The sequence below is a fragment of the Pongo pygmaeus genome, chromosome 19 (assembly GCF_028885625.2).
Source record: "Pongo pygmaeus isolate AG05252 chromosome 19, NHGRI_mPonPyg2-v2.0_pri, whole genome shotgun sequence".
Classification (NCBI taxonomy): Eukaryota; Metazoa; Chordata; class Mammalia; order Primates; family Hominidae; genus Pongo; species Pongo pygmaeus.
The window spans coordinates 56,594,276-56,613,738 of NC_072392.2; the positions used below are offsets into that span (position 1 = coordinate 56,594,276).

Below are 19,463 nucleotides of genomic sequence, written 5' to 3' on the forward strand. Positions count from 1 at the left end.
CCCACCCCCAACTCAATATCTAAGAGAGAGAGTAGTTCCAATAGGTAAGTCTCCTGAAGGAGGCTAAAGTTCTGGGTACTGCGTTTGGGGTGGACCTAAAGAGTTTTTTTTCAGTTCTCTGAATGCTATTTCATTGCTGTTAAATGATACTCTCCCCCTAAATGGAAAGGAGACAGGAACGACAGACTGATCTACAGTTAGACAGAAAGAAGAACTTCCAAAGTATTAGACGAGCAGGGACAGCAGAGGGCGCCAATGTTGTGCAAAGGCACTCAGGGAGGAGGCACCCACAAGCACATTTTTTTCTCACACCCTGCAAATCTATTCAGAACCACCTCACCCCCAACCTCACACATATTTCCCATCTCATAGGCACATCAGAGGTCAGAGTGAGGACTCCAGGCTCTGATTCTCCGACTGGCCGCCAAGGGACCTTCACTAGCCCCCACCGCACCCCTCAACTATTTTCGTGAACTTACTTAAGGCAGCTCCCCTCAGTGGGGAGCTGGGGAGAGGCGCTGAGACTCCCAGTTTCCCTGCCCATCCAGCGGCCCTGTCCATCTAGCGGGAAGGCGTTCGCTGCAATGTTCTTTATAATGGGGAGTGAGCTGATGATACAACCTGGGTGTACTGTGGAGCCACAAAATGAAAGTTGCAAAGGCTGCCCAGTAACATGGACTCATGTTTACGCTGAAATGTGGACATTAAAAAGCAGGACCCTCCATTGTTCACTGTGTCAATAGCATGCTTGCATATAGATAAAGTCTGCAGGGGACACAGAAAAATTAAATACGGATTGAGGTGGGGTGTTTTTTCTTAAAAATACGTCAAACTTGTAAAATGATTGCCTCTGGGAAATAAGATTATGCATAATGTTTCTTTTTCTCCTTTCCAAATGTTCTACAATGAGCAAGTGTTATTTGGGTAATCAGGAAAAAGAAGTTTACACACACATACACACACACCCCTGAAAGAGATAGCTTGCTTCCTTCCTTTCTGCTTGCCTTCCTTCCTTCCTTTTTTTTCCTTTTTCTTTTTTTTTTTTCTTTTCTTTTTGAGACAGAGTCTTGCCCTGTCACCCAGGCCGGAGTGCAGTGGCATGATCTTGGCTCACTGCAACCTCTGCCTCCCGGGTTCAAGCGATTCTCCTGACTCAGCCTCCTGAGTAACTGGGATTACAAGCATGTGCTGCCACCACACCTGGCTAAGTTTTGTATTTTTAGTAGAGATGGGATTTCACCATGTTGGTCAGGCTAGTCTCAAACTCCTGACCTCAGATGATCCACCTGCCTCCACCTCCCAAAGTGCTGGGATTACAGGCGTGAGCCCCCACCCCTGCTAGTCCTTTCGTTCCTTCCTTCTTTTCTTTCTTTCTTTCTTTCTTTTTCTTTCTTTTTCTTTCTTTCTTTCTTTTTCTTTCTTTCTCTCTTTCTTTCTTTCCTCTCTCTCTTTTTTTCTTTCTTTCCTCTCTCTCTCTCTGTCTCTTTCTTTCCTTCTTTCTTTTTACAGGACAGGGTCTCACACTGTTGCACTGTTGCCCAGGCTGGAGTACAGTGGCATGCTCATAGCCCACTGCAGCCTCCATCTCAATCTCCCAGACTCTAGGGATTCTCCTACCTCAGCCTCCTGAGTAGCTGGGACTATAGATGTGCACCACCATACTCCTCTAATTTTTTATTTTTTGTAGAGACAGGGTCTCTCTATGCTGCCCAGGCTGTTTTCAAACACCTGGGCTCAAGTGACCTTCCTGCCTCAGCATCTCAAAGGGCTGGGATTACAGGTGTGAGCCACTGTGCCTGGCCAAGTCTCTTTTTACTTTCCTTTCCTTTTCTTTTCTTTTTCTTCTTTCTCTCACTCTCTCTCTCTCTCTTTTTTTTTTTTTTTGTTGTTGTTGTTGTTGTTGTTGTTGAGGCAGGGTCTCACTCTATCACCCAGGCCCCAGGCTGGAGTGCAGTGGTGTGATCTTGGCTCACTGTAGCCTCCACCTCCTGAGCTCAAGTGATTCTCCAGCCTCAGCCCCCCAAGTGGCTGGGACTACAGGCGTGTGCCACCACGCCCAGCTCATTTTTGTATTTTTTGTAGAGACCGATTTCACCATCTTGCCCAGGCTGGTTTCAGACTTCTGGGCTCAAGCAACCTGCCAGGCTTGGCCTCTCAAATTGCTGAGATTACAGGTGCGAGCCACCGCCAAGCCACCCGCGAGCCTGTTTTCTTAATGTTGTCACCATGTTAATTAAGGAAGGACCATTCCTTTCCCCACCAAAGTTGCTCGTGTGGCTCTTCTTCTCCCCAACCCCATTCCCCCTCATTACCCTCTTTAGGGGATCCCTCCACCACAAAACCAGAATGTAAATGAACACACTTGCAAAATCCGACCTCGCTCTGATCCCAGCCTCCTGCTGGTGTGAGCCTGGGCTGTTGTGGCCAAGATGCTGAGAGGGGAGGGGACGACCACGGGGAAGTATTCCTGAGTTTTCTGCAGGAGAGGAACAGAACATATGTCACCTCTATCACTGGGTTTTTCCACACGTATTACTGCTATTGTTATTTCAAAATGTTCGGGGCCAGAAGTTTCTGCCAACTCCTCTACCAAAAAGGCTCCTGTCCTTCCCTAGTGACAGTCTCCAGCTCTCTCTGCCAGCCCCCCTCCCCTCCCCTCCTCCAGATTCTCTGCACAGTCCAGAGAAATAGGGCAGGCATAGAGGATGGGAAGAGGGCACGCAGCCTCCACAGGTGCTGGCAGGAAAGGAGTTTTTTCGTCTTTGCTGGAATACAGCAGACATCCAGGCTGGGGAGAGGTGGAGCCCAGGCTATTGACTAACCCTTCTTTTGTGTGGATTTATTCTCACTCTCCGGGAACACAAAAGCTGGAATCTCTGCAAACCTTTCCCTGAATAATCTGCGAGTCAGTGGAGAATCTGCAGGTGAGGAAAGCCAGGGCAGATGGAGGCCGGGACTCCCAGTGGGAGGGAAGTATGTGGTGTTGGGAGGAGGTGAGATGGCACAGAAAGAGCACTGGGAAGTGGGGCAGGAGACCAAAGTTCTAATCCCACCTCTACTCCTCTCTCCTCGCTGTGAATTTGGGCAAACCACTGCCCTCTCTGAGCCTCAGCTTCCTCTTCTGTAACTCATAGAAGTAACGGAGGATCCCTACCTGCTTCTGGGGTCGAGTGACCCTCTCTGAGGATGTTTCCTGGTCTATAAAATTAGGATCTTGATATCTATCCCCCACCAAAGGAAAGATCAGTCCAACCTTCCAATCCTAACAGACAAGCCCTGTCTGGTCCCAAACCCCTCTCCAGCCTCACCTCCATGCCTTTTCTCTTTCTGCTTCCTTCACCTGCATCTCCCTTCCCTTTTTAAGTTAAAGTCTACTTTTCTTTGAAGACTCAGTGCGGGTCTCATCTCTTGAGGGAGCCTTCCCCAGTCTCTTTCCCACAGGCTGGGTTAGGGGCTGCTCCTCTGGACTCCTGTGCTGTTCTGGGCATAAAGCCACTGTGGCATTAACAACTAAGAATTACAGCTGAGGTTTACTGAGCACTCAGTAAGTGTCCAGACAGGCCCTTCACCCAGCATTATCTTGTGGAATTCTAACCACGCTCTTGTGAAGGTATTGCTGGTTTTCTTTTTTTCTTTTCTTTTCTTTTCTTTTTTTTGAGACAGAGTCTTGCTCTATTGCCCAGGCTGGAGTGCAGTGACACAATCTCAGCTCACTACAACCTCTGCCTCCTGGGTTCAAGTGATTCTCCTGCCTCCGCTTCCCATGTAGCTGGGATTACAGGCACCAGCCACCACACCCGGCTAATTTTTGTATTTTTAGTAGAGACGGGGGCGGTTTCTCCATCTTTGCCAGGCCGGTCTCGAACTCCTGACCTCAAGTGATCTGCCCATCTCAGCATCCCAAAGTGTTGAGATTACAGGCATGAGCCACTGTGCCCAGCAGCTGCTGTTTTTATTTCTGCTGTGTTTTTTCGTTGTTTTGTTTTTTTTTAAATCATGGTCGAAGGCTGGTGATTTTCCTGATCAGGACACTGAGCCTGACGGGGGTGAAAGCTGAGTGTCGGGTTTGGGATGTAGACCGGGCAGTGTGGCTCCTACTCCTATTCTGATCCTCTGCCTTATATTCTCTCTGCCCTCCTGCTACGCTGAGCATAAGGTATGATAGGTTTCTGTTTAGGGCAATGTATTTGACCTTCCCCTGAGCTGTGAACCTGGGGTGCAGGGTCTCAGCTCCCTTTGTGCCTCCACTCCATGGCTCTCACAGTCCCAGCGGGGGCTGCATCTGAACCTCATGTTCCCAGGTTTACAGTCAGGGCTCTCCTCCTTGCCCTTGGGAGCCCAGGAAGAGACTGGATGTGCCAGGGCCCTTCCCCAGTGCTAACTCAATGTCCCATCCCACCCAGTGCTGCCTCCACACCTGCCTAGGGTCAGGTTTAACCCAGCTAAGGGGACTCTGCTTAGAGGTCATGGCCACATGTGCCAATGTGCCAAGCCGTGGGCCCAGCCTCCTCAGACTTTAGCTCACTGAGGCCTCACGGCAATCTTTGAGAGAGATTGGCGGATGATTTCCATTTCACAGATGAGGAAAACAGGCTCAGCTGCCATCACAGAGCAAGTGGATGGAGCCAGAAGTGATTCCAGGGTTATGTGTCTCAAAGCCCCTTAGCTTTTCCATGTCCTCCCTTCTGTTCCTGACAGGCCATGCGTGCAGACATCCCCAGAGGACAAGAGCGTGATTAATCTTTGCATCCGCCATGGGCCAGCGGCTACACCCAGGCACTGAGAGGCCGGTTGTGAGAGTCTGGGCTGGGCAGGCCCTGGTTCACAGCAGACTCCAAATAACTGTTTATTGGTGGAGGTCAGCAGGGCAGGGATTACCATCTCCAGTTTATAGATGAGGAAGTTGCAATCAGCCGGGTGCAGGAAAGTTGCCCAAGGTCATCCGTGAGTCAAAGGAAGAGCAAAGACTTGAACTCAGAACACTGGGGGCCTCTGCAGAGTAAGAGGAAGGAGGCTGGGGCTGCTGGGCTGGGCTCACCCACTCAGGTGGCCTGGGCTGGCAGCTTTATGGGCCCTGTAAGTCTCTGGGATATGTCAGCACCCATTCCAGCTCTAATGACCCTAAATCAGGCCTTGCCCCCTACAGGTAAGCAGGGCCCCAGGTAGTCTAAATAGTGACAGGTGACTGGTTTATGGCAGGCCGGGACTGGGGTCAGGGCTGGAGATAAGGCTGAGAATGTTAAGACCAGGAACAGGAAGGGTGGGCCACTCACCCTGTGTAACCTTGAAGTTAGAGATGGCAGATGGAGCAGGAACCACTCCACCACCCCATTGCCAATGTGCAGGCTCTTGTGGTGCCCATAATTAAGATGCACCCATGAGAGAGTGCATAGCTTTACCTCTACCCCATTCCTCAGAGGGGATGCCCTACCAGGGACTCGTTCTCCTCACCCATCTTTATGGTCCCAAAATGCACCCAGGGCCCCCCTCTCTCCTGGGGGGCCTGAATGCAATGAACTTTAAAGTGGGTCATTGATCAATAGTCCCTTAACCCCACCAAAGGTTCCCAAGCCTCTCCCCTGCTCATCAGGGGGCTGGCCTGAGGTCACAGGGACTCCCTGGGGTGGTTTTTATTCCCAGGAACAGGCTTCCTCAGTCCTGAAAGGGACATTTTTATAGCCCTGTGAACACAAATGCACTCCCCAGAATAGGCTCTGGGTGTGGAATCCCTCCCGCGGCTGTCACAGTCGCAGGCTGGTGATTACATTATACAGTGGTGTTGACAATAGAGCCCTAAGCCTGGCATGGACACCCCCTCCCCTCCCTCCTGCCTCTCTGTAGGATCAAAGCTGCTCTGTGAGGCTGTGTGATCCTGGGCCAGGAGCGAGGAGCCAGCTCAGCTCTAAGCAAGGAGGAAGCGTCTTTGCCTGAATCCTTCTGGGGGAGGCAATCCCCCTTCAGAGGTCCCTAGCCCAGGTTCGAAGGTCGGTAGGAACTGAGAGGTTGGCAGCGGATGGGGAGTGGCTAAACCAGAAAAAGGGGGTTTTCTGTTGATGGGTTGATGGAGGAGGTCCAGGTCCACTGCCTGGTTCTCCGTCCCTCTACCGCACCCCAGCCTGAGCTTCCCAAACTCCCACAGAAGCCCCCACCCCATGTGGGACACAGAGGACCTGCAGTAGCAGGGCGGCACAGCTAAGAGAGGAGACAAGAAGCAGCTTGGGGGCGTGGGGGGGGACCCCATTTCCCCAAATGTTGGAGCCGCCCTTAAGGGAACTTCCCCTGTACTCCTCTGGAGATCTTGCCAGATGGGAGAACTAGCGGTCCATTCAGACCCCAGTCTCTTCTCTTCCCCTCTCATCTCTCCACCTGGGGGGTTCAAAGAACCTAGCTCCTCCCCTTTGACCCCATCAGCTTCTCCCTCACCGAATCCTCTTACAATCCATTTCTTAATTCTGCCCCATCAACCCTCCCTGGTCATCACATAAACACCAGCAAGGGCAGTAGTTTAGGGACAGCTTTGCTCTGTGTTCGAAGAAAGGTCTTTGGTCTGCTTAGAAATTAAGTTTGGAGCAGCCTGGGAGGAAATAGAAGAGATGAGACCCAGAGACTCAATGACCACTGCCTAAGAGAGATAAGAGAGCCTTTCTGCGGCCACTGATTCAACAAACGGCATCACACGCCCCTCAGCCTCTCATCTCTTCGAGGCCATCTCCACCCCCACCCCCACCCCAAGGCCATTCCAAGGTCCCATTCAAGACCACTGCGCAGGGGTGGCGCCAAAATGATCGAAGTCTTCATCGGGGCACTCATCTTTGTGTGGGTCAAGCACTTTGTGGTGTCGTGTCCCTGTTCCCAAACCAGGGACCAGGAGTAGGATGGGGGAGGGGCAGGGCTCCGCTTCTGAGTGGAGAGGACGCGGAGTGGGTGAGGGGGCCTTGCGCACAGGGCAAGAGGTGGCCAGGCGGGGCAGGGGACCGGGGAGAGCGGAGGATTTCAGATGAGGGACTGGGGAAGGTGGAGAGGGGAGGGCAGGCCCCGCCAGGGGGAGGAGCTGCCTCCCGCCTCCAGCTGTCGGGGCTCCCTCCCGTCGCGGCTCCGCTATAAAACCCAGGCCTGCAGGATCGCTGCACCCGCGGCGGCCTCCTCGGTGCGCGACCCCCGGCCCAGAGGACTCTTTGCTGTCGCGCAAGATGTGGATGCTGCTGGCGCTCCTGGCCCTCTCCGCGGCGCGGCCATCGGCCAGTGCAGGTGAGCTCCCGGGCTCCGGCCCCAGGTGCCCCTCGGCGGTCCCCTCCGTGCCCCCAGCTCCCGCCCCTGCAGAGGCTCCCCCCGCGGGCGACCGGTGAGCGTCGGCGGCGCTGGGGTCCCGGGTTGCGTGTGCGTCGGAGGCCGCGAGGGTGCGGGAGGACTGGGCAGCGTGCGAGCTTGTGTGTGCACACGCGTGTCCGCAGCGGCTGGGGGAGCGTGTGCACGCGTGTGCGCGGTGAGGGTGTGTGCGCGTGGCCCGGCGAGACGAGTTGGGAGTCCCTGATAAGGATGCGTCTCAGGCCGGGCGCGGGTGCTCCAGCCTGTAATGCCAGCACTTTGGGAGGCAGAGGCGGGTGGATCACCTGAGCCCAGGAGTTCGAGACCAGCATGGCCAACGTGGTGAAATCCCATCTCTACCAAAAATACAAATATTAGCCGGGCGTGGTGGCACACGCCTGTAATCCCAGCTACTCGGGAGGCTGAGGCCGGAGAATCGCTTGAACCCAGGAGGTGGAGGTTGCAGTGAGATCACGCCACTGCACTCCAGCCTGGTGCTCCGTTTGAAAAAAAAAAAAAGGATGCTTCTCGGACCCGCCTCAACGCACGCCTTCTTTTCTCACCCAGCCTCCTCCGTCTGCCCGTGGGTTTCCGTCCGTCCCGCTGGGACTCAGCGCTGGGTGACTGCCCCGCGGCCAGAGCAAGGGCGCTGTGGCAGGGTCCTGGAAGCCGCGCTTCCCACCCGGGTTCCTTTCCCCCGAGGGTCGCAAGCTCCCCTGGCCTCCCTAACCCGCAGCGCTGAATTGGGAGCCTGGCTGGGGCGGGGGGTGGGGGACCCGGAGCCCCAGGGCCTCTGCGGAGCCGGTCTTTCCGGAGAGGGTGATTTTCGTTTAAAGATTAATGGTGAAGCCGAGCTCTTAATTATTCCTCTAGGTGGGAGGTGGCAGGAAAGGCATGTTAATATTTGATAAGGAGCTAAAGGCGCTTCAAGCCGCTGGGCACAGGGATCCGATCCTGGAGGCACCTTCTTTGCAACCCCAGACCCCATCACCGGAAGACCCCATCTGCCAGTTCTCAGCCCAACCACCCCTCGGATGGTTCTTGGGGTCCAGGCAGGCTGAAACCTCCTCTCCCAAGTTAGGTGCTCCACCCTCCAAGCGGCGGAGTGAGGGGTGAAGGTGACCTCTGCACAGAGAGGAGCCAGCAGCGTGTGCCCTTTGCGGCAGGGACTGGCTGAGCTGTCGTAGAGGGTCGAGGGACATCTTGCAGCCTCTCCTCCGGGCCCCTGGGAGAAGAAGGAGAAAAAGCAGAATGTGGAAACTTTTATTTGTAGGTTTGGACATTGGAAACCTACTAAGCAGCTAGACAGTAGAAAGAGAAATGCTTTGCAGTTCGGGTCCTTTGTAGCTGTGTGGTCTTGGGTAAGTCACTTCCTGTCCCATTTGCAAAACAGGTGTAGTCATTCTGACTTCAGGGGTTTTAAGCGTTTGAATAAGATAATGGGTTTAAGTGATTAGTGCAGTGCCTGTGTGGCACGTGGCCGGTGCGCCGTGTACCAAGTTTATGGGGCTCTCCCCCAACCCTGGGGCCAGTGTCAGGAATGTGTCTCAGCTCACCCCTCACACAAGCTGCGATCCCCTTTAGTGCCACGGCTTTCTGACTGGGACCTGCCTTCCATTCATCTTATCGGGGACTCAAGCTGAGAAGGGACCAGGTTGCATATGGAGACCCCCAGAGCATCTCTGTCCATTGAGACAGGAGGACGGGAGAGGATATTTGGTCCCCTTCAGAGCCCCAGACCCCTGGCCCGAAGCGGCTGAGACTTTGCCCAGGACACACTTGGGTTGTGCTGAGCTGTTTTTCAGGATTATCCCCTGTCCCTCAGAGGGGGAGGTGGGGTGAGCAAGGTCCATTAGAGAGGCTTCTTCAGCCATCTTGAAATAAGGGGGAGGGGTGGCAGGTCAGTCAGTGTGGGGGGCAGTAGCTGGGTGACAGGCAACCGACTTTCGGTCTCTAACCTCTGGTCAGGGTGGATGGACTAGATAGGATGTGGCGCTGGACACGGAGACCTCTGGGTAGGTAGCCCCTCTCCTTCCCAGACCCTCTTGGGAGTGGCCTGAGTCAGTGGGCTGGTACTTATCTGCAAGAGTGGCCCTCTCATTCAACGAGGACAGGAACCTGAGTGGTGGGTGCTCCTGCCACCAGCACCCCACCCTCATCCACGGACATGGACCTGACCCCTGGTCTTGACCTCACCACCATTATGTTTTCCTGGCTGCTGCTTCCTGAAGAAGGTAGTTACAAGCGCGTTCAGCCAAGCAGGTCAAAAGTCTCCATGATTAAGACAGTGGATCAGAGGTCACCACTACAAACCTAGGAGCTATGGCCAGAGCCAGGGAAGACCAAATTCCTAAGAAAAGCTAAGCCTGGACCAGATGGGCCCCAGGGAGGCTGTGAGGTGAGTTACAGGGGGCTCCACCCTTTGCAGCTGGCTCTTGGGGATGCTGGCTGAAGGGAGCCTTCTCCTGGAATGGCTGCCCCCGGGGCCTCCAGTCAGAGGAGAGGCCAGCCCAATCTTCAAAACCCCTTCCTCCTTCAAGAGCTCTGCGGGTGGGGACATGGGATGATTATGGCAAGGAACTGTCATGGTGCAAATGCCCTCTGATTTATTATCTCCTCAGTCACCAGCACTGGGAATTTGGTGGCTGCACCTGTCAGAGGCGTTTGAACCAGAGTGACTCCATTTTGGGTGAGAGCTAGGAAAATGAGGCCGGGATTTGCTGGGCTGCATTATCAGAAAGTCAGGCATTTCTAGCCTCTAGATGTTTGCAGTTAAGGGAACAAATTAGTAATATTTACTACACAGACCCAGACTTGGGAAGGTCCAGATACTCCGATATCTGGAGAGCAAAGGCATTCCTAATTTTGCTTTAAAAATAATAATGTTGGCCGGCCACGGTGGCTCACACCTGTAATCCCAGCAGTTTGGGAGGCCGAGGCGGGTGGATCCTTTGAGGTCAGGAGTTCGAGACCAGCCTGGTCGACATGGTGAAACCCTGTCTCTACTAAAAATACAAAGATTAGCTGGGCATGGTGGTACATGCCTGTAATCCCAGCTACTCAGGAGGCTGAGGCAGGAGAATTGCTTGAAACTGGGAAGTGGAGGTTGCAGTGAGCCAAGAGCCCGCCACTGCCCTCCAGCCTGGGCAACAGAGCGAGACTCTATCTCAATAATAATAATAATAATAATAATAATAATAATAATAATATCAATTCTTGAATAATATAGTAATTAAGAAAATTAATCCTTTATCAGAAACCCTTGTAGCAGAGCACATGTCCCCACATATACAATGCATTGGATGCATTCCTTCCTTCTCTGACTTTTGGGAATGTCCTACTCTGTCTATGGAGTAGCTGTCTTTTCACCACTGTACTTTCTTAATAAACTTGTTTTTCCTTTGCACTGCAGACTTGCCCTGAATTCTCTCTTGTGCAGGATCCAAGAACCCTCTCTTGGAGTCTGGATCGGGACCCCTTTCCTGTAACATGCCTTCTGTCAGAGGAAGATTATGGGACTCAGAATGTCAGATAACTCCCCTATGGAGACTGAGCAAAGGCAGAGCAGGAGCTGGAGGCTTCGGAGCTCTGCCCCACTGCTGGGGTGGCGAGTGGCCACTGCCCTCTGCAGAATCCACCCACATGGGGGTGGTTCAGGTGCAGCAACTCCCAGGGACAGCAGAGCCCTGCCTGGGGCTGGGGATGGGCCATCAGGGGGAGGACACTGCAGCTCTGAAAAAGGCGATGCCAGCAGGGAAGGAGAGGCAGTGATCAGGGCAGGGAAACTCCAAAGCCCAAAGCGGCTCTTCGTGGCCAGTTAGTTTTCCCGGGGATGCGCACTCATGGCTCCCTCCCCACCCTGTCCCCACTCCGGGGACTCCACCCTGGCTTAGACTACAAGAAGATGGGATTGTGGGGGCAGCCCAGGCAAGAAGGGAGAGGGCGGATGAGCTCAGAGGCCTCAGCTTTGGCTGAGTGGGAACCATGCTTTTCTTAGGAATTTCCTCATCTTGATTTCTTTCCAAGTCACTTCATTTCTCTCCTCTCTCGGCCCCTCCTTGGCTTTGGCCATCTGCTCCCAAAAGGAGGCCATGGGGTGAGTAGGAGGGGTGTGGGGGAGGGAAGGAGTTGTCGATGGGATTTTACTAAGTGCCAAGCCACCTGAAACCTCATTTAATCCTCCTCAAGGCCCTGTGAGGTGGGTATGTTTCTCTCATGTTACAGATGATACAACTGAGGCTCAGAGAGCTTAAGGGACTTGCCCCCAAACCCATCTAAGCCCCCTGAGCGGCTCAGCCAGAATTCCAAGCTCTGGATGAGATGTTGTGTTCGCCCTGCTGGTGCAGCCTTTAAAAAAAAAATTAATAGACTTTATTTTTAGAGCAATTTTAGGCTCACATAAAAATTCAGCAGGAAGTACGGAGGGTTCCCATAGGCCCTTCTGCCCTGCATGCACTTTCCCCTCTTATTAACATCTTGCATCCATGTGGGACATTTGAGGTGCAGCCTTTTTTTCAGAGATGCTGGGTTCTATTGCCCTGAGGCAGAGCCCTCAGCCTGTCCCCAAACATCAGGACTGTGCTGTTGAGGGGCAGGGGAGAAAGCTTGGCTGCTTTCCTCCTAGCGGGAGCTGTGAGACGCTAGCCAAGAAGGGATCTTAGTAACACAGGGTGAGGCATTCTGGGGAGGGGCCGCCTAATCTCCTCCCTCATCTTGGATCTGGGAAGGCTGCCCGGCTGAACCTGACTCTACTGTCCCAGGAGCGGAGGCTGGGCCAAGTCCTCCTCTTCCCCTCTCACCAGTCTCCCTTCCAGGTTTGGGGTGGGGGAGGTAAGCACGGAGGAGGCCGCTGGTGACCAAAGGATGGAGTATCCAGGCCAGCCCCACGTTAGAGATGAGTGCCTCAGAGGGCTTCCCTGGAGGGCCAGTGGCTGCTTGGCCTGGCCCTGCCTGGGGAACAGAGCCCTATGCCAGCTGACTTGTTGATCAGCCCCTGCTTGGTTTTCAATTGAGTCTCTTTCCCTGGGCCCTCAATCCTACTGCCAGGAACACTCCATCCCAGCCCAAGAGGGGCTCCAACCCCAGGGGTAGGCCCAGCCTCTGATCCTCCTGTGTGTGTGAGCAACAAGACACACGCACGCACACTTCACACCCCTCCTCTCTGCTCCAGAGTCACACTGGTGCTACGAGGTTCAAGCCGAGTCCTCCAACTACCGCTGCTTGGGTGAGTACAGCCAGTCCAGGGGACTGCTCTTTCTGCATGGTGGGCACCACGCAGGCTGAAATGGAGACCCCGGAAGAATGGGAAGAGGAGGGGTGATGGTGGCCTCCCAGGCAGATATCAGTTCCCAGCATACACACACACACGCACACACTCTCTCTCTCTCTCTCTCACACACACACACAGATATGCAAACACACACACACAGATATGCAAACACACACACCCACACAGAAACACACAACACACACACAAGCACACACTCAAACACTCTCACACTCACACACATGCACGCAAACACACACACTCACACACACAAACCCACACTCTCACATTCACACACAAACACACACACTCACACACACAAACCCACACTCTCACACTCACACACACAAACACACACTCACACTCACACACACAAACCCACACTCTCACACTCACACACACAAACACACTCTCTCACTCTCCTGTCCTGGTGCTCAGGGACCAGGGGGCATAGAGTGACCTGAGTCTTAACTGGCACCTGCTGTCACCGAGAGGGCATGTTCCCTGTGGAATGAATCGGCAGCAGCATTAAAGGAAGAAAGGCGTTTTGCTGTTTCCCATAATAAAATAGGGAGTTGTTTCTATCCCAGTGACACCCCTTGCAGGGGGCCTGAGCGATGGTCCTTTACGCTTTTATTCGAATGCTGACCAATTCGAATGCAAACCCTGCAGTCTGCTGTGTTTTGGTGACTGAGCAGTGCTGCCCGCTCCTGACCCGGGCCCACCTGGTGTTGGGGTCACCAGGGTTTGGGGAACCAGCTCCTCTCCAGGGTTACTCCTCTCCCTCCCATTCCTCAGATGATGCTCAGCGCCCTTCATCAGCAGCCTCCCCGGGGGTCCCACTCCACAGTTTCCAAAGCCCTCTCCATCTGGCTCCTTTAAACTCTCTGACATACCAGGGAAGCGGATTATCTCTGCAGTTCCCATTTTACATTTGGGAAACCCAGGGCTTGGAGAGGCCATGTGCACCATCTCATGAAGTTGTCCCTACCCCGGAGCTCACAGTCAACAGTTGGCAACCCTGTTCCCACCCTGTTCCACACCGGGGCTAGACTCCCCAGCCTTGCAAGTATGTGTCTGTGGAGGAGGAGGAGGGCCCAGGGAGGGCGAGGGTGGAGTTCTGAGCTGAGCATCCCTGCAGCACAGCCTTCAGGCCACCCCAAAGGGTTTCCGTGTGGGAACTGAGTGGGTGGGCCTGACTTCAGTGCGGTGGTGGGGGCTACACCTTGGTGCCAGGCGCCCGACTCTCAGCCCACCTTCTCTCCCTGCTCAGTGCCAGCCAAGTGGGGTGGAAACTGCCAGAAGGACCGCCAGTCCCCCATCAACATCGTCACCACCAAGGCAAAGGTGGACAAAAGACTGGGACCCTTCTTCTTCTCTGGCTACGATAAGAAGCAAACGTGGACTGTCCAAAATAACGGGCACTCAGGTGGGCTGGATGGAGGCCCCAGGCAGACCTGGGCACCCGAGTTCCCCGAGGACTGAGAGGACAGGGCTCCTCCCAGCAGGGTGTGCCAGACCCAGGCCCATCTGTGCTGCGAGGGGGCTGAAAATCCCATGGGGGAGGACAGCTTCCAGGAGGAGCGAGCACTCTAGTATGTTTTCGGTACTTTCATCAGACCAGTCTGGGATGGGGGGGAGGAAACGTTCCAGGAAGAAGGACATGTGCAAAGGCGCGGAGGCATGGAACAGCTCGGCGCATTCAGAGGACTGCCAGGAGCTCTGTGTGGGTGAAGGACAGACAGTGAAGCCAGGCGGAGCCCAAGCAAGGCCCAGGGGCAGATCACCCAGGCCTGAGGAGTTTGGACATTACCCCGAGGACACCAGGGCACCACAGAGGAGGTGGACGCAGAGGAGGCAGCAGGGCAGAGCTGCAGTTTGGGGCAGTGGAGGGTGCAGGAGAGGGGGAGGCAGGCAGGGAGACCAAGGAGGAGGCGAGGGAAAGGTCCGGGGCTGTCCCACCCTGCTCCACCCCTGCAAGCCAGGACCAGAGCTCATGAAGGGTGGGAGGCAGGAGACAATGTCCCATCTGGGTGAAGCTGGGATGAGGGGCTGGAGGAGGCTGAGGGAGGCTGGTTCGAGGACTCTGCCCCTTCTGTGCCCCCAGTGATGATGTTGCTGGAGAACAAGGCCAGCATTTCTGGAGGAGGACTGCCTGCCAGGTACCAGGCCACACAGTTGCACCTGCACTGGTCTAACTCGCTACGTAATGGCTCGGAGCACAGCCTCAATGGGGAATACTTTGCCATGGAGGTGAGGGCCCCTTCCCGACTGGGACCTTGTCTGGGCTCTGGGCGTGCACCTGCCTTGGGCAAGCAGGGTAGTCCAGGCCCTTCATAGGTCCCCTCTTCACCCCTCCACCCCGACCAGATGCACATAGTACATGAGAAAGAGAAGGGGACATCGAGGAACGTAAAAGAGGCCCAGGACCCTGAAGACGAAATTGCGGTGCTGGCCTTTCTGGTGGAGGTGGGACTCCCATCCCCCACTTCCCAGGGAACCAGGGGCTGAGAGCTTCTTCTTAGGATTCAGAGACCTGGGACTCCAGCGAGGCAGGAGTGGGCAGCGAGACTCCAACTTCCGCCTCTGTTTCTGGAGTTGCATGTCCCCGGGCCAGGTGGGGAGCCCAGAGCCTCATCCCAGAAGCTGCCTGGCCTTCCGTCCCCAGATCGGGAGAATGAACTGGCCACCACCACTGGCTCCCTGCAGACTTTCTCAAGACCCTTCCCTCCCTTTCCAGGCTGGACCCCAGGTGAACGAGGGCTTCCGGCCGCTGGTGGAGGCACTGTCTAATGTCCCCAAACCTGGTGAGTCAGGATGGGGGAGAAGGGCTTGGGGTGAGGAGGGGGATTCCTCCCACAAAGGAAGGGGTGGGTGTGCGGGGAGCTGGGCTCTCAGAGTGCAGGGGAAGAGGGGCTCCTTCTCCCACCGTCACTGACAGTGTCCTCTGCCCCTACCTCAGAGATGAGCACTACGATGGCAGAGAGCAGCCTGTTGGATCTGCTCCCCAAGGAGGAGAAACTGAGGCACTACTTCCGCTACCTGGGCTCACTCACCACACCGACCTGCGATGAGAAGGTCGTCTGGACTGTGTTCCAGGAGCCCATTCAGCTTCACAGAGAACAGGTGCACAGGGCCCGGGGCAGGGCATGGGCTCCCACTGCCTGGCTCCCCAGAAATTATCCCTCTGTCTGCCCTCAGAGGTCCCTCAGGATACGGGTGGGGAGCCCAGGTAACTGAAGTCCATTGTTAATCATGGACATTCACTGAAGACAGGCAAGAAAAGCCTGAGCTGTTCCATCACCAGACTGGGGGCTAGACGGGAGGCAGGGGAAGGTGGAGTCATTCAGAAAATGGTGCTGGGGTTTCTATAATGAACGAGGCTCTGGGGAGACAGCAGTGAGCCCAAGGGATCCAAATCCCTACCCTTGCACTACTTTCATTCCAAAACAGTGGTTCTCAAAGTGTGGCCCCTGGACCAGTGGAGTCAACATCATCACCGGGGGAATTTGTTAGAAATGCTAATCCTCAGAGCTACTGAATCAGGAAAGCTGGGGGTGGAGCCCAGGCATCTGGGGCCCAACAAGCCCACCCCCAGCTGATGCTAACGCATGCTCAAGTTTGAGAGCCACTGTCCTGTAGTAAGAGTGACAAGAGAAGCAGGCATTGCGGGCCCCCTGGGGTGTGAGTGAAAGGAAGCCAATGGGCACTTAGCCCTCACCCATGCCATGCACCTCATTTACATCCCCTATTCTTATCATCTGCATGACCACCTTGAGAGCCAGGGGTTCAGAGCCCCTCTTTCCTAATGAGGGCTCCCAGGACAGGACAAGGTGCCTGCCTGAGGTCACACGGCAGGGAGTGCAGCTCCCCCTGCCCCCACCTGCTGAGCCCCGTCACTTCTGCAGATCCTGGCATTCTCTCAGAGGCTGTACTACGACAAGGAACAGACATTGAGCATGAAGGACAATGTCAGGCCCCTGCAGCAGCCGGGGCAGCGCGCGGTGATGAAGTCCGGGGCCCCGGGTCGGCCGCTGCCCTGGGCCCTGCCTGCCCTGCTGGGCCCCATGCTGTCCTGCCTGCTGGCCGGCTTCCTGCAATGATGGCTCACTTGTGCACGCAGCCTCTGTTGCCTCAGCTCTCCAAGTTCCAGGCTTCCGGTCCTTAGCCTTCCCAGGTGGGACTTTAGGCATGATTAAAATATGGACATATTTTTGGAGAAACCTTTCTGAAGTGTGTTTTTAGCCTTCCACAACTACCCCAGCCTGTCCCCCTTCACCCATCCCTGTTCCCTCTGTTCCAGGGTGGGGGCTTTAAGGCCAGGAGATTTCTCCCAAGCAGGTACCACCAGGTGTCCCCACTCCCGTTCTATGTGAATTCCGTGTCTATACCCCACTCCCTTCTACCAGGACCCGGACCTTGGAGAGATGCTGAAGGCATCTTGGAGCTTCATCACAGCGGAAGCTAGAGGAGTTCCAATCTGATCTCTTCATCATATAGAGGGGGAAACTGAGACTGAGAAAGAAGAGGTTGGGGCCGGGCATAGTGATTCACGCCTGTAATCCTAGCATGTTGCGAGGCAGAGGCACGTGAATCACTTGAGCCCTGGAGTTCAAGACCAGCCTAGGCAACATGGTGAAGCCCTGTCTCTATAAAAAATACAAAAATTAACCAGGTGTGGTGGTGCACACCTGTAGTCCCAGCTACTCAGGAGGTTGAGGCAGGAGGATTGCTTGAACCCAGGAGGCGAAGGTTGCAGTGAGCTGAGATTGCGCCACTGCACTCCAGCCTGGGCAACAGAGCGAGAGAGAAGAGGCTGCTTGGCTGGCTGGAGGCTTATACTGAGGCTAGGGCAGAGCCGACTGCGTGACGGCAGCCCCAGCCCTGTGCGTTCTCCCCTGTGCTAGGGGTGAAAGGGTGTCATGTGTGGGGATGGCCTAGGCGAGGTGGGCGAAAGGAAGTTCATTTGTTTGCTCAAAAATGTATTGAGCATTTATGCTCTAGGCACTGGGGATATGGCAGAGAATAAAAGACAAAAATGCCTGCCCTCCTGGAGTTCACAGTCTAGTGGAGAGACAGCCCATAAATGAAGCAGGCATGTTGTCTAATAGATTGGGAGGCAGTGAGTGCATGGGAGAAAGAGAATTCAGGGCAGGGGGCTGGGCGCAGTGGCTCATGCCTGTAATTCCAGCACTTTGGGAAGCCGAGGCGTGCAGATCACCTGAGGTCAGGGGTTTGAGACCAGCCTGGCCAACATGGCGAAACACCGTCTCTACTAAAAATACAAAAATTAGCTGGGCATGGTGGCGGGTGCCCGTAGTTCAGCTACTCAGGAGGCTGAGGCAGGAGAATTGAAGCAGAGTTTTCAGTAAGCCAAGATTGAACCACTGCCCTCCAACCTCAAAAAAAAAAAAGAGAGAGAATTCAGGGCAGGGAAGGTGGGAAGCCCTGGGGGAAGAGGCGGCTGGGAGGAGGCCAGAGATGGAGGCCTCTGGAGACTGCAAATGTTGAGGTGCGGCAGGGAGGGAACCTTCCAGAGAAACAGCAGGGAGGAGTAGAGGGAGGGAGGGAGGGAGGGAAGAAGCGGGGGCAGGGGAGGCAGGAGAGTGAGGCGGAGGGCATTGGTTTGGGGCAGGGAGGGGAGCTGTAGAGGTGAAGGCAAACGCAGGGACAGTTCAGGGGCTGCCGCAGTGCCCGGGAGCTGATCTGCTGATGGGTTAGCAGTGAGATATGAGGGAGGGCTCATGGGGGTGTCCAAGGGTGTGGGGCTTCGTCCCTTGGGACTTGTCAGGAAAGTCCCCACCACCACGGTGATTACATCTCTAATAGGTTGTTTTCCCTCCTGTGGCCCAAGGGAAGTGGAGAGAGAGAGACTGGGAGGAGGCTGGTGAGAGGGGGTCCAGGACACCAGAATGAGAAGGAAAGAAGGGTACCTACGTGGTCCCCAAGCCAGGTCAGGCCCCAGGTGCCAGGAACTGAGGGCCCGCAGCTGTCAGACCTCATCGTTGGGAGTAGGACTGGATTTTGGAATTCGTGAGCCTTGGAGTGGGGTTGGCTGAGTGAATGGGGCACCCAGGTTTCCCTGGCTGGGCGAGGACCCCTCTGGCAGGCTGAGAGTCCGGAGGTAGAGAGCTTCCTCACAGGAAGGCGTGCCCGCCAGGAGGGCACTGAGGAATTCCATCACCTGGTTCTAGAATCCCTCGCTGGCTGTGGGAAGGGAGCTGGTGGGAGGAGGTGGTCTTTAAGCCTTCTCCCGCCCCGTGCCCCCCATGCCCCTGACCACCCCCAAGGAGAGGAGAGATGGCTGCTCCCCTCCCTCCTCCCTTTCCCTCCGTCTTCCCTTTTGTGACCAAAAATAAGTCCCCCCTCCCTTCCCTGGTGACCACGCAGCCGTGGGGGAGGGGTGGTATTGCTGTTGCCATGGCAACCGCAGGCCGCCTGTCAGCGGGGGGTGTGTGGACGCAGAACCTGGAACCTGTTCTTTGGTTCCCACACAGACTGCGGGAGATCTAAGCTGCCCCCCCAAGGATCAGGGCTCTGAGGTCAGAATGGCCCCTCCCTGCACCCCAATGGCACCCCATCCCCACCCCCGTCCCTGCCCTCCAGGCAACCTTAGCGAATAATGTGGCAGCAGGACCAGGAAGTCCTGGCCTCTCCAACCCGAGGCAGAAGGTGTTCGACCCTCCCCATCCCCCAGTCCCCAAATCATAAACCTGGCCAGCAGGAGCCAGAAACGGCAGAGCTTGTCCAGGGCCTGGGGCTCTGGCCACCTCCCATGTCCTGCCTGCCCTCCCTGTGGCCCAGAGGCCAGAGCAGGTGCTGCCAGCACTCAACTCCCAGCCAAGTCACCAGGGCCAGCCACCGCAGAAGTGGGCAGCCCACCCCGGGCACT

The 19,463-nt window shown here is 55.4% G+C and overlaps 1 protein-coding gene across 8 annotated transcripts in view; it reads left to right on the forward strand.

The window, feature by feature from the left end:
- Positions 1–2,705: 2,705 nt before the first annotated feature.
- Positions 2,706–19,463, forward strand: part of CA4 (carbonic anhydrase 4) — a 33,840-nt gene continuing 17,082 nt past the window's right edge. Inside the window, exons 1-12 of one of the 8 annotated variants that reach the window (XM_054457097.2) lie at positions 2,706–2,924; positions 4,699–5,146; positions 5,842–5,984; positions 6,556–7,248; positions 12,476–12,529; positions 13,471–13,640; positions 13,845–14,000; positions 14,679–14,824; positions 14,942–15,040; positions 15,312–15,378; positions 15,534–15,697; positions 16,480–16,794. In XM_054457097.2, the coding sequence (XP_054313072.2) occupies positions 6,998–7,248; positions 12,476–12,529; positions 13,471–13,640; positions 13,845–14,000; positions 14,679–14,824; positions 14,942–15,040; positions 15,312–15,378; positions 15,534–15,697; positions 16,480–16,674 (1,302 nt within the window). In that variant the 5' untranslated portion in view covers positions 2,706–2,924; positions 4,699–5,146; positions 5,842–5,984; positions 6,556–6,997 and the 3' untranslated portion in view covers positions 16,675–16,794. Of the gene's footprint in view, positions 2,925–4,698; positions 5,147–5,841; positions 7,249–8,178; positions 8,667–12,475; positions 12,530–13,369; positions 13,641–13,844; positions 14,001–14,678; positions 14,825–14,941; positions 15,041–15,311; positions 15,379–15,533; positions 15,698–16,479; positions 16,795–19,463 lie in introns of those variants that run through there. The other 7 variants (XM_054457096.2, XM_063655616.1, XM_054457098.2 and 4 more) reach the window with 7 other exon arrangements.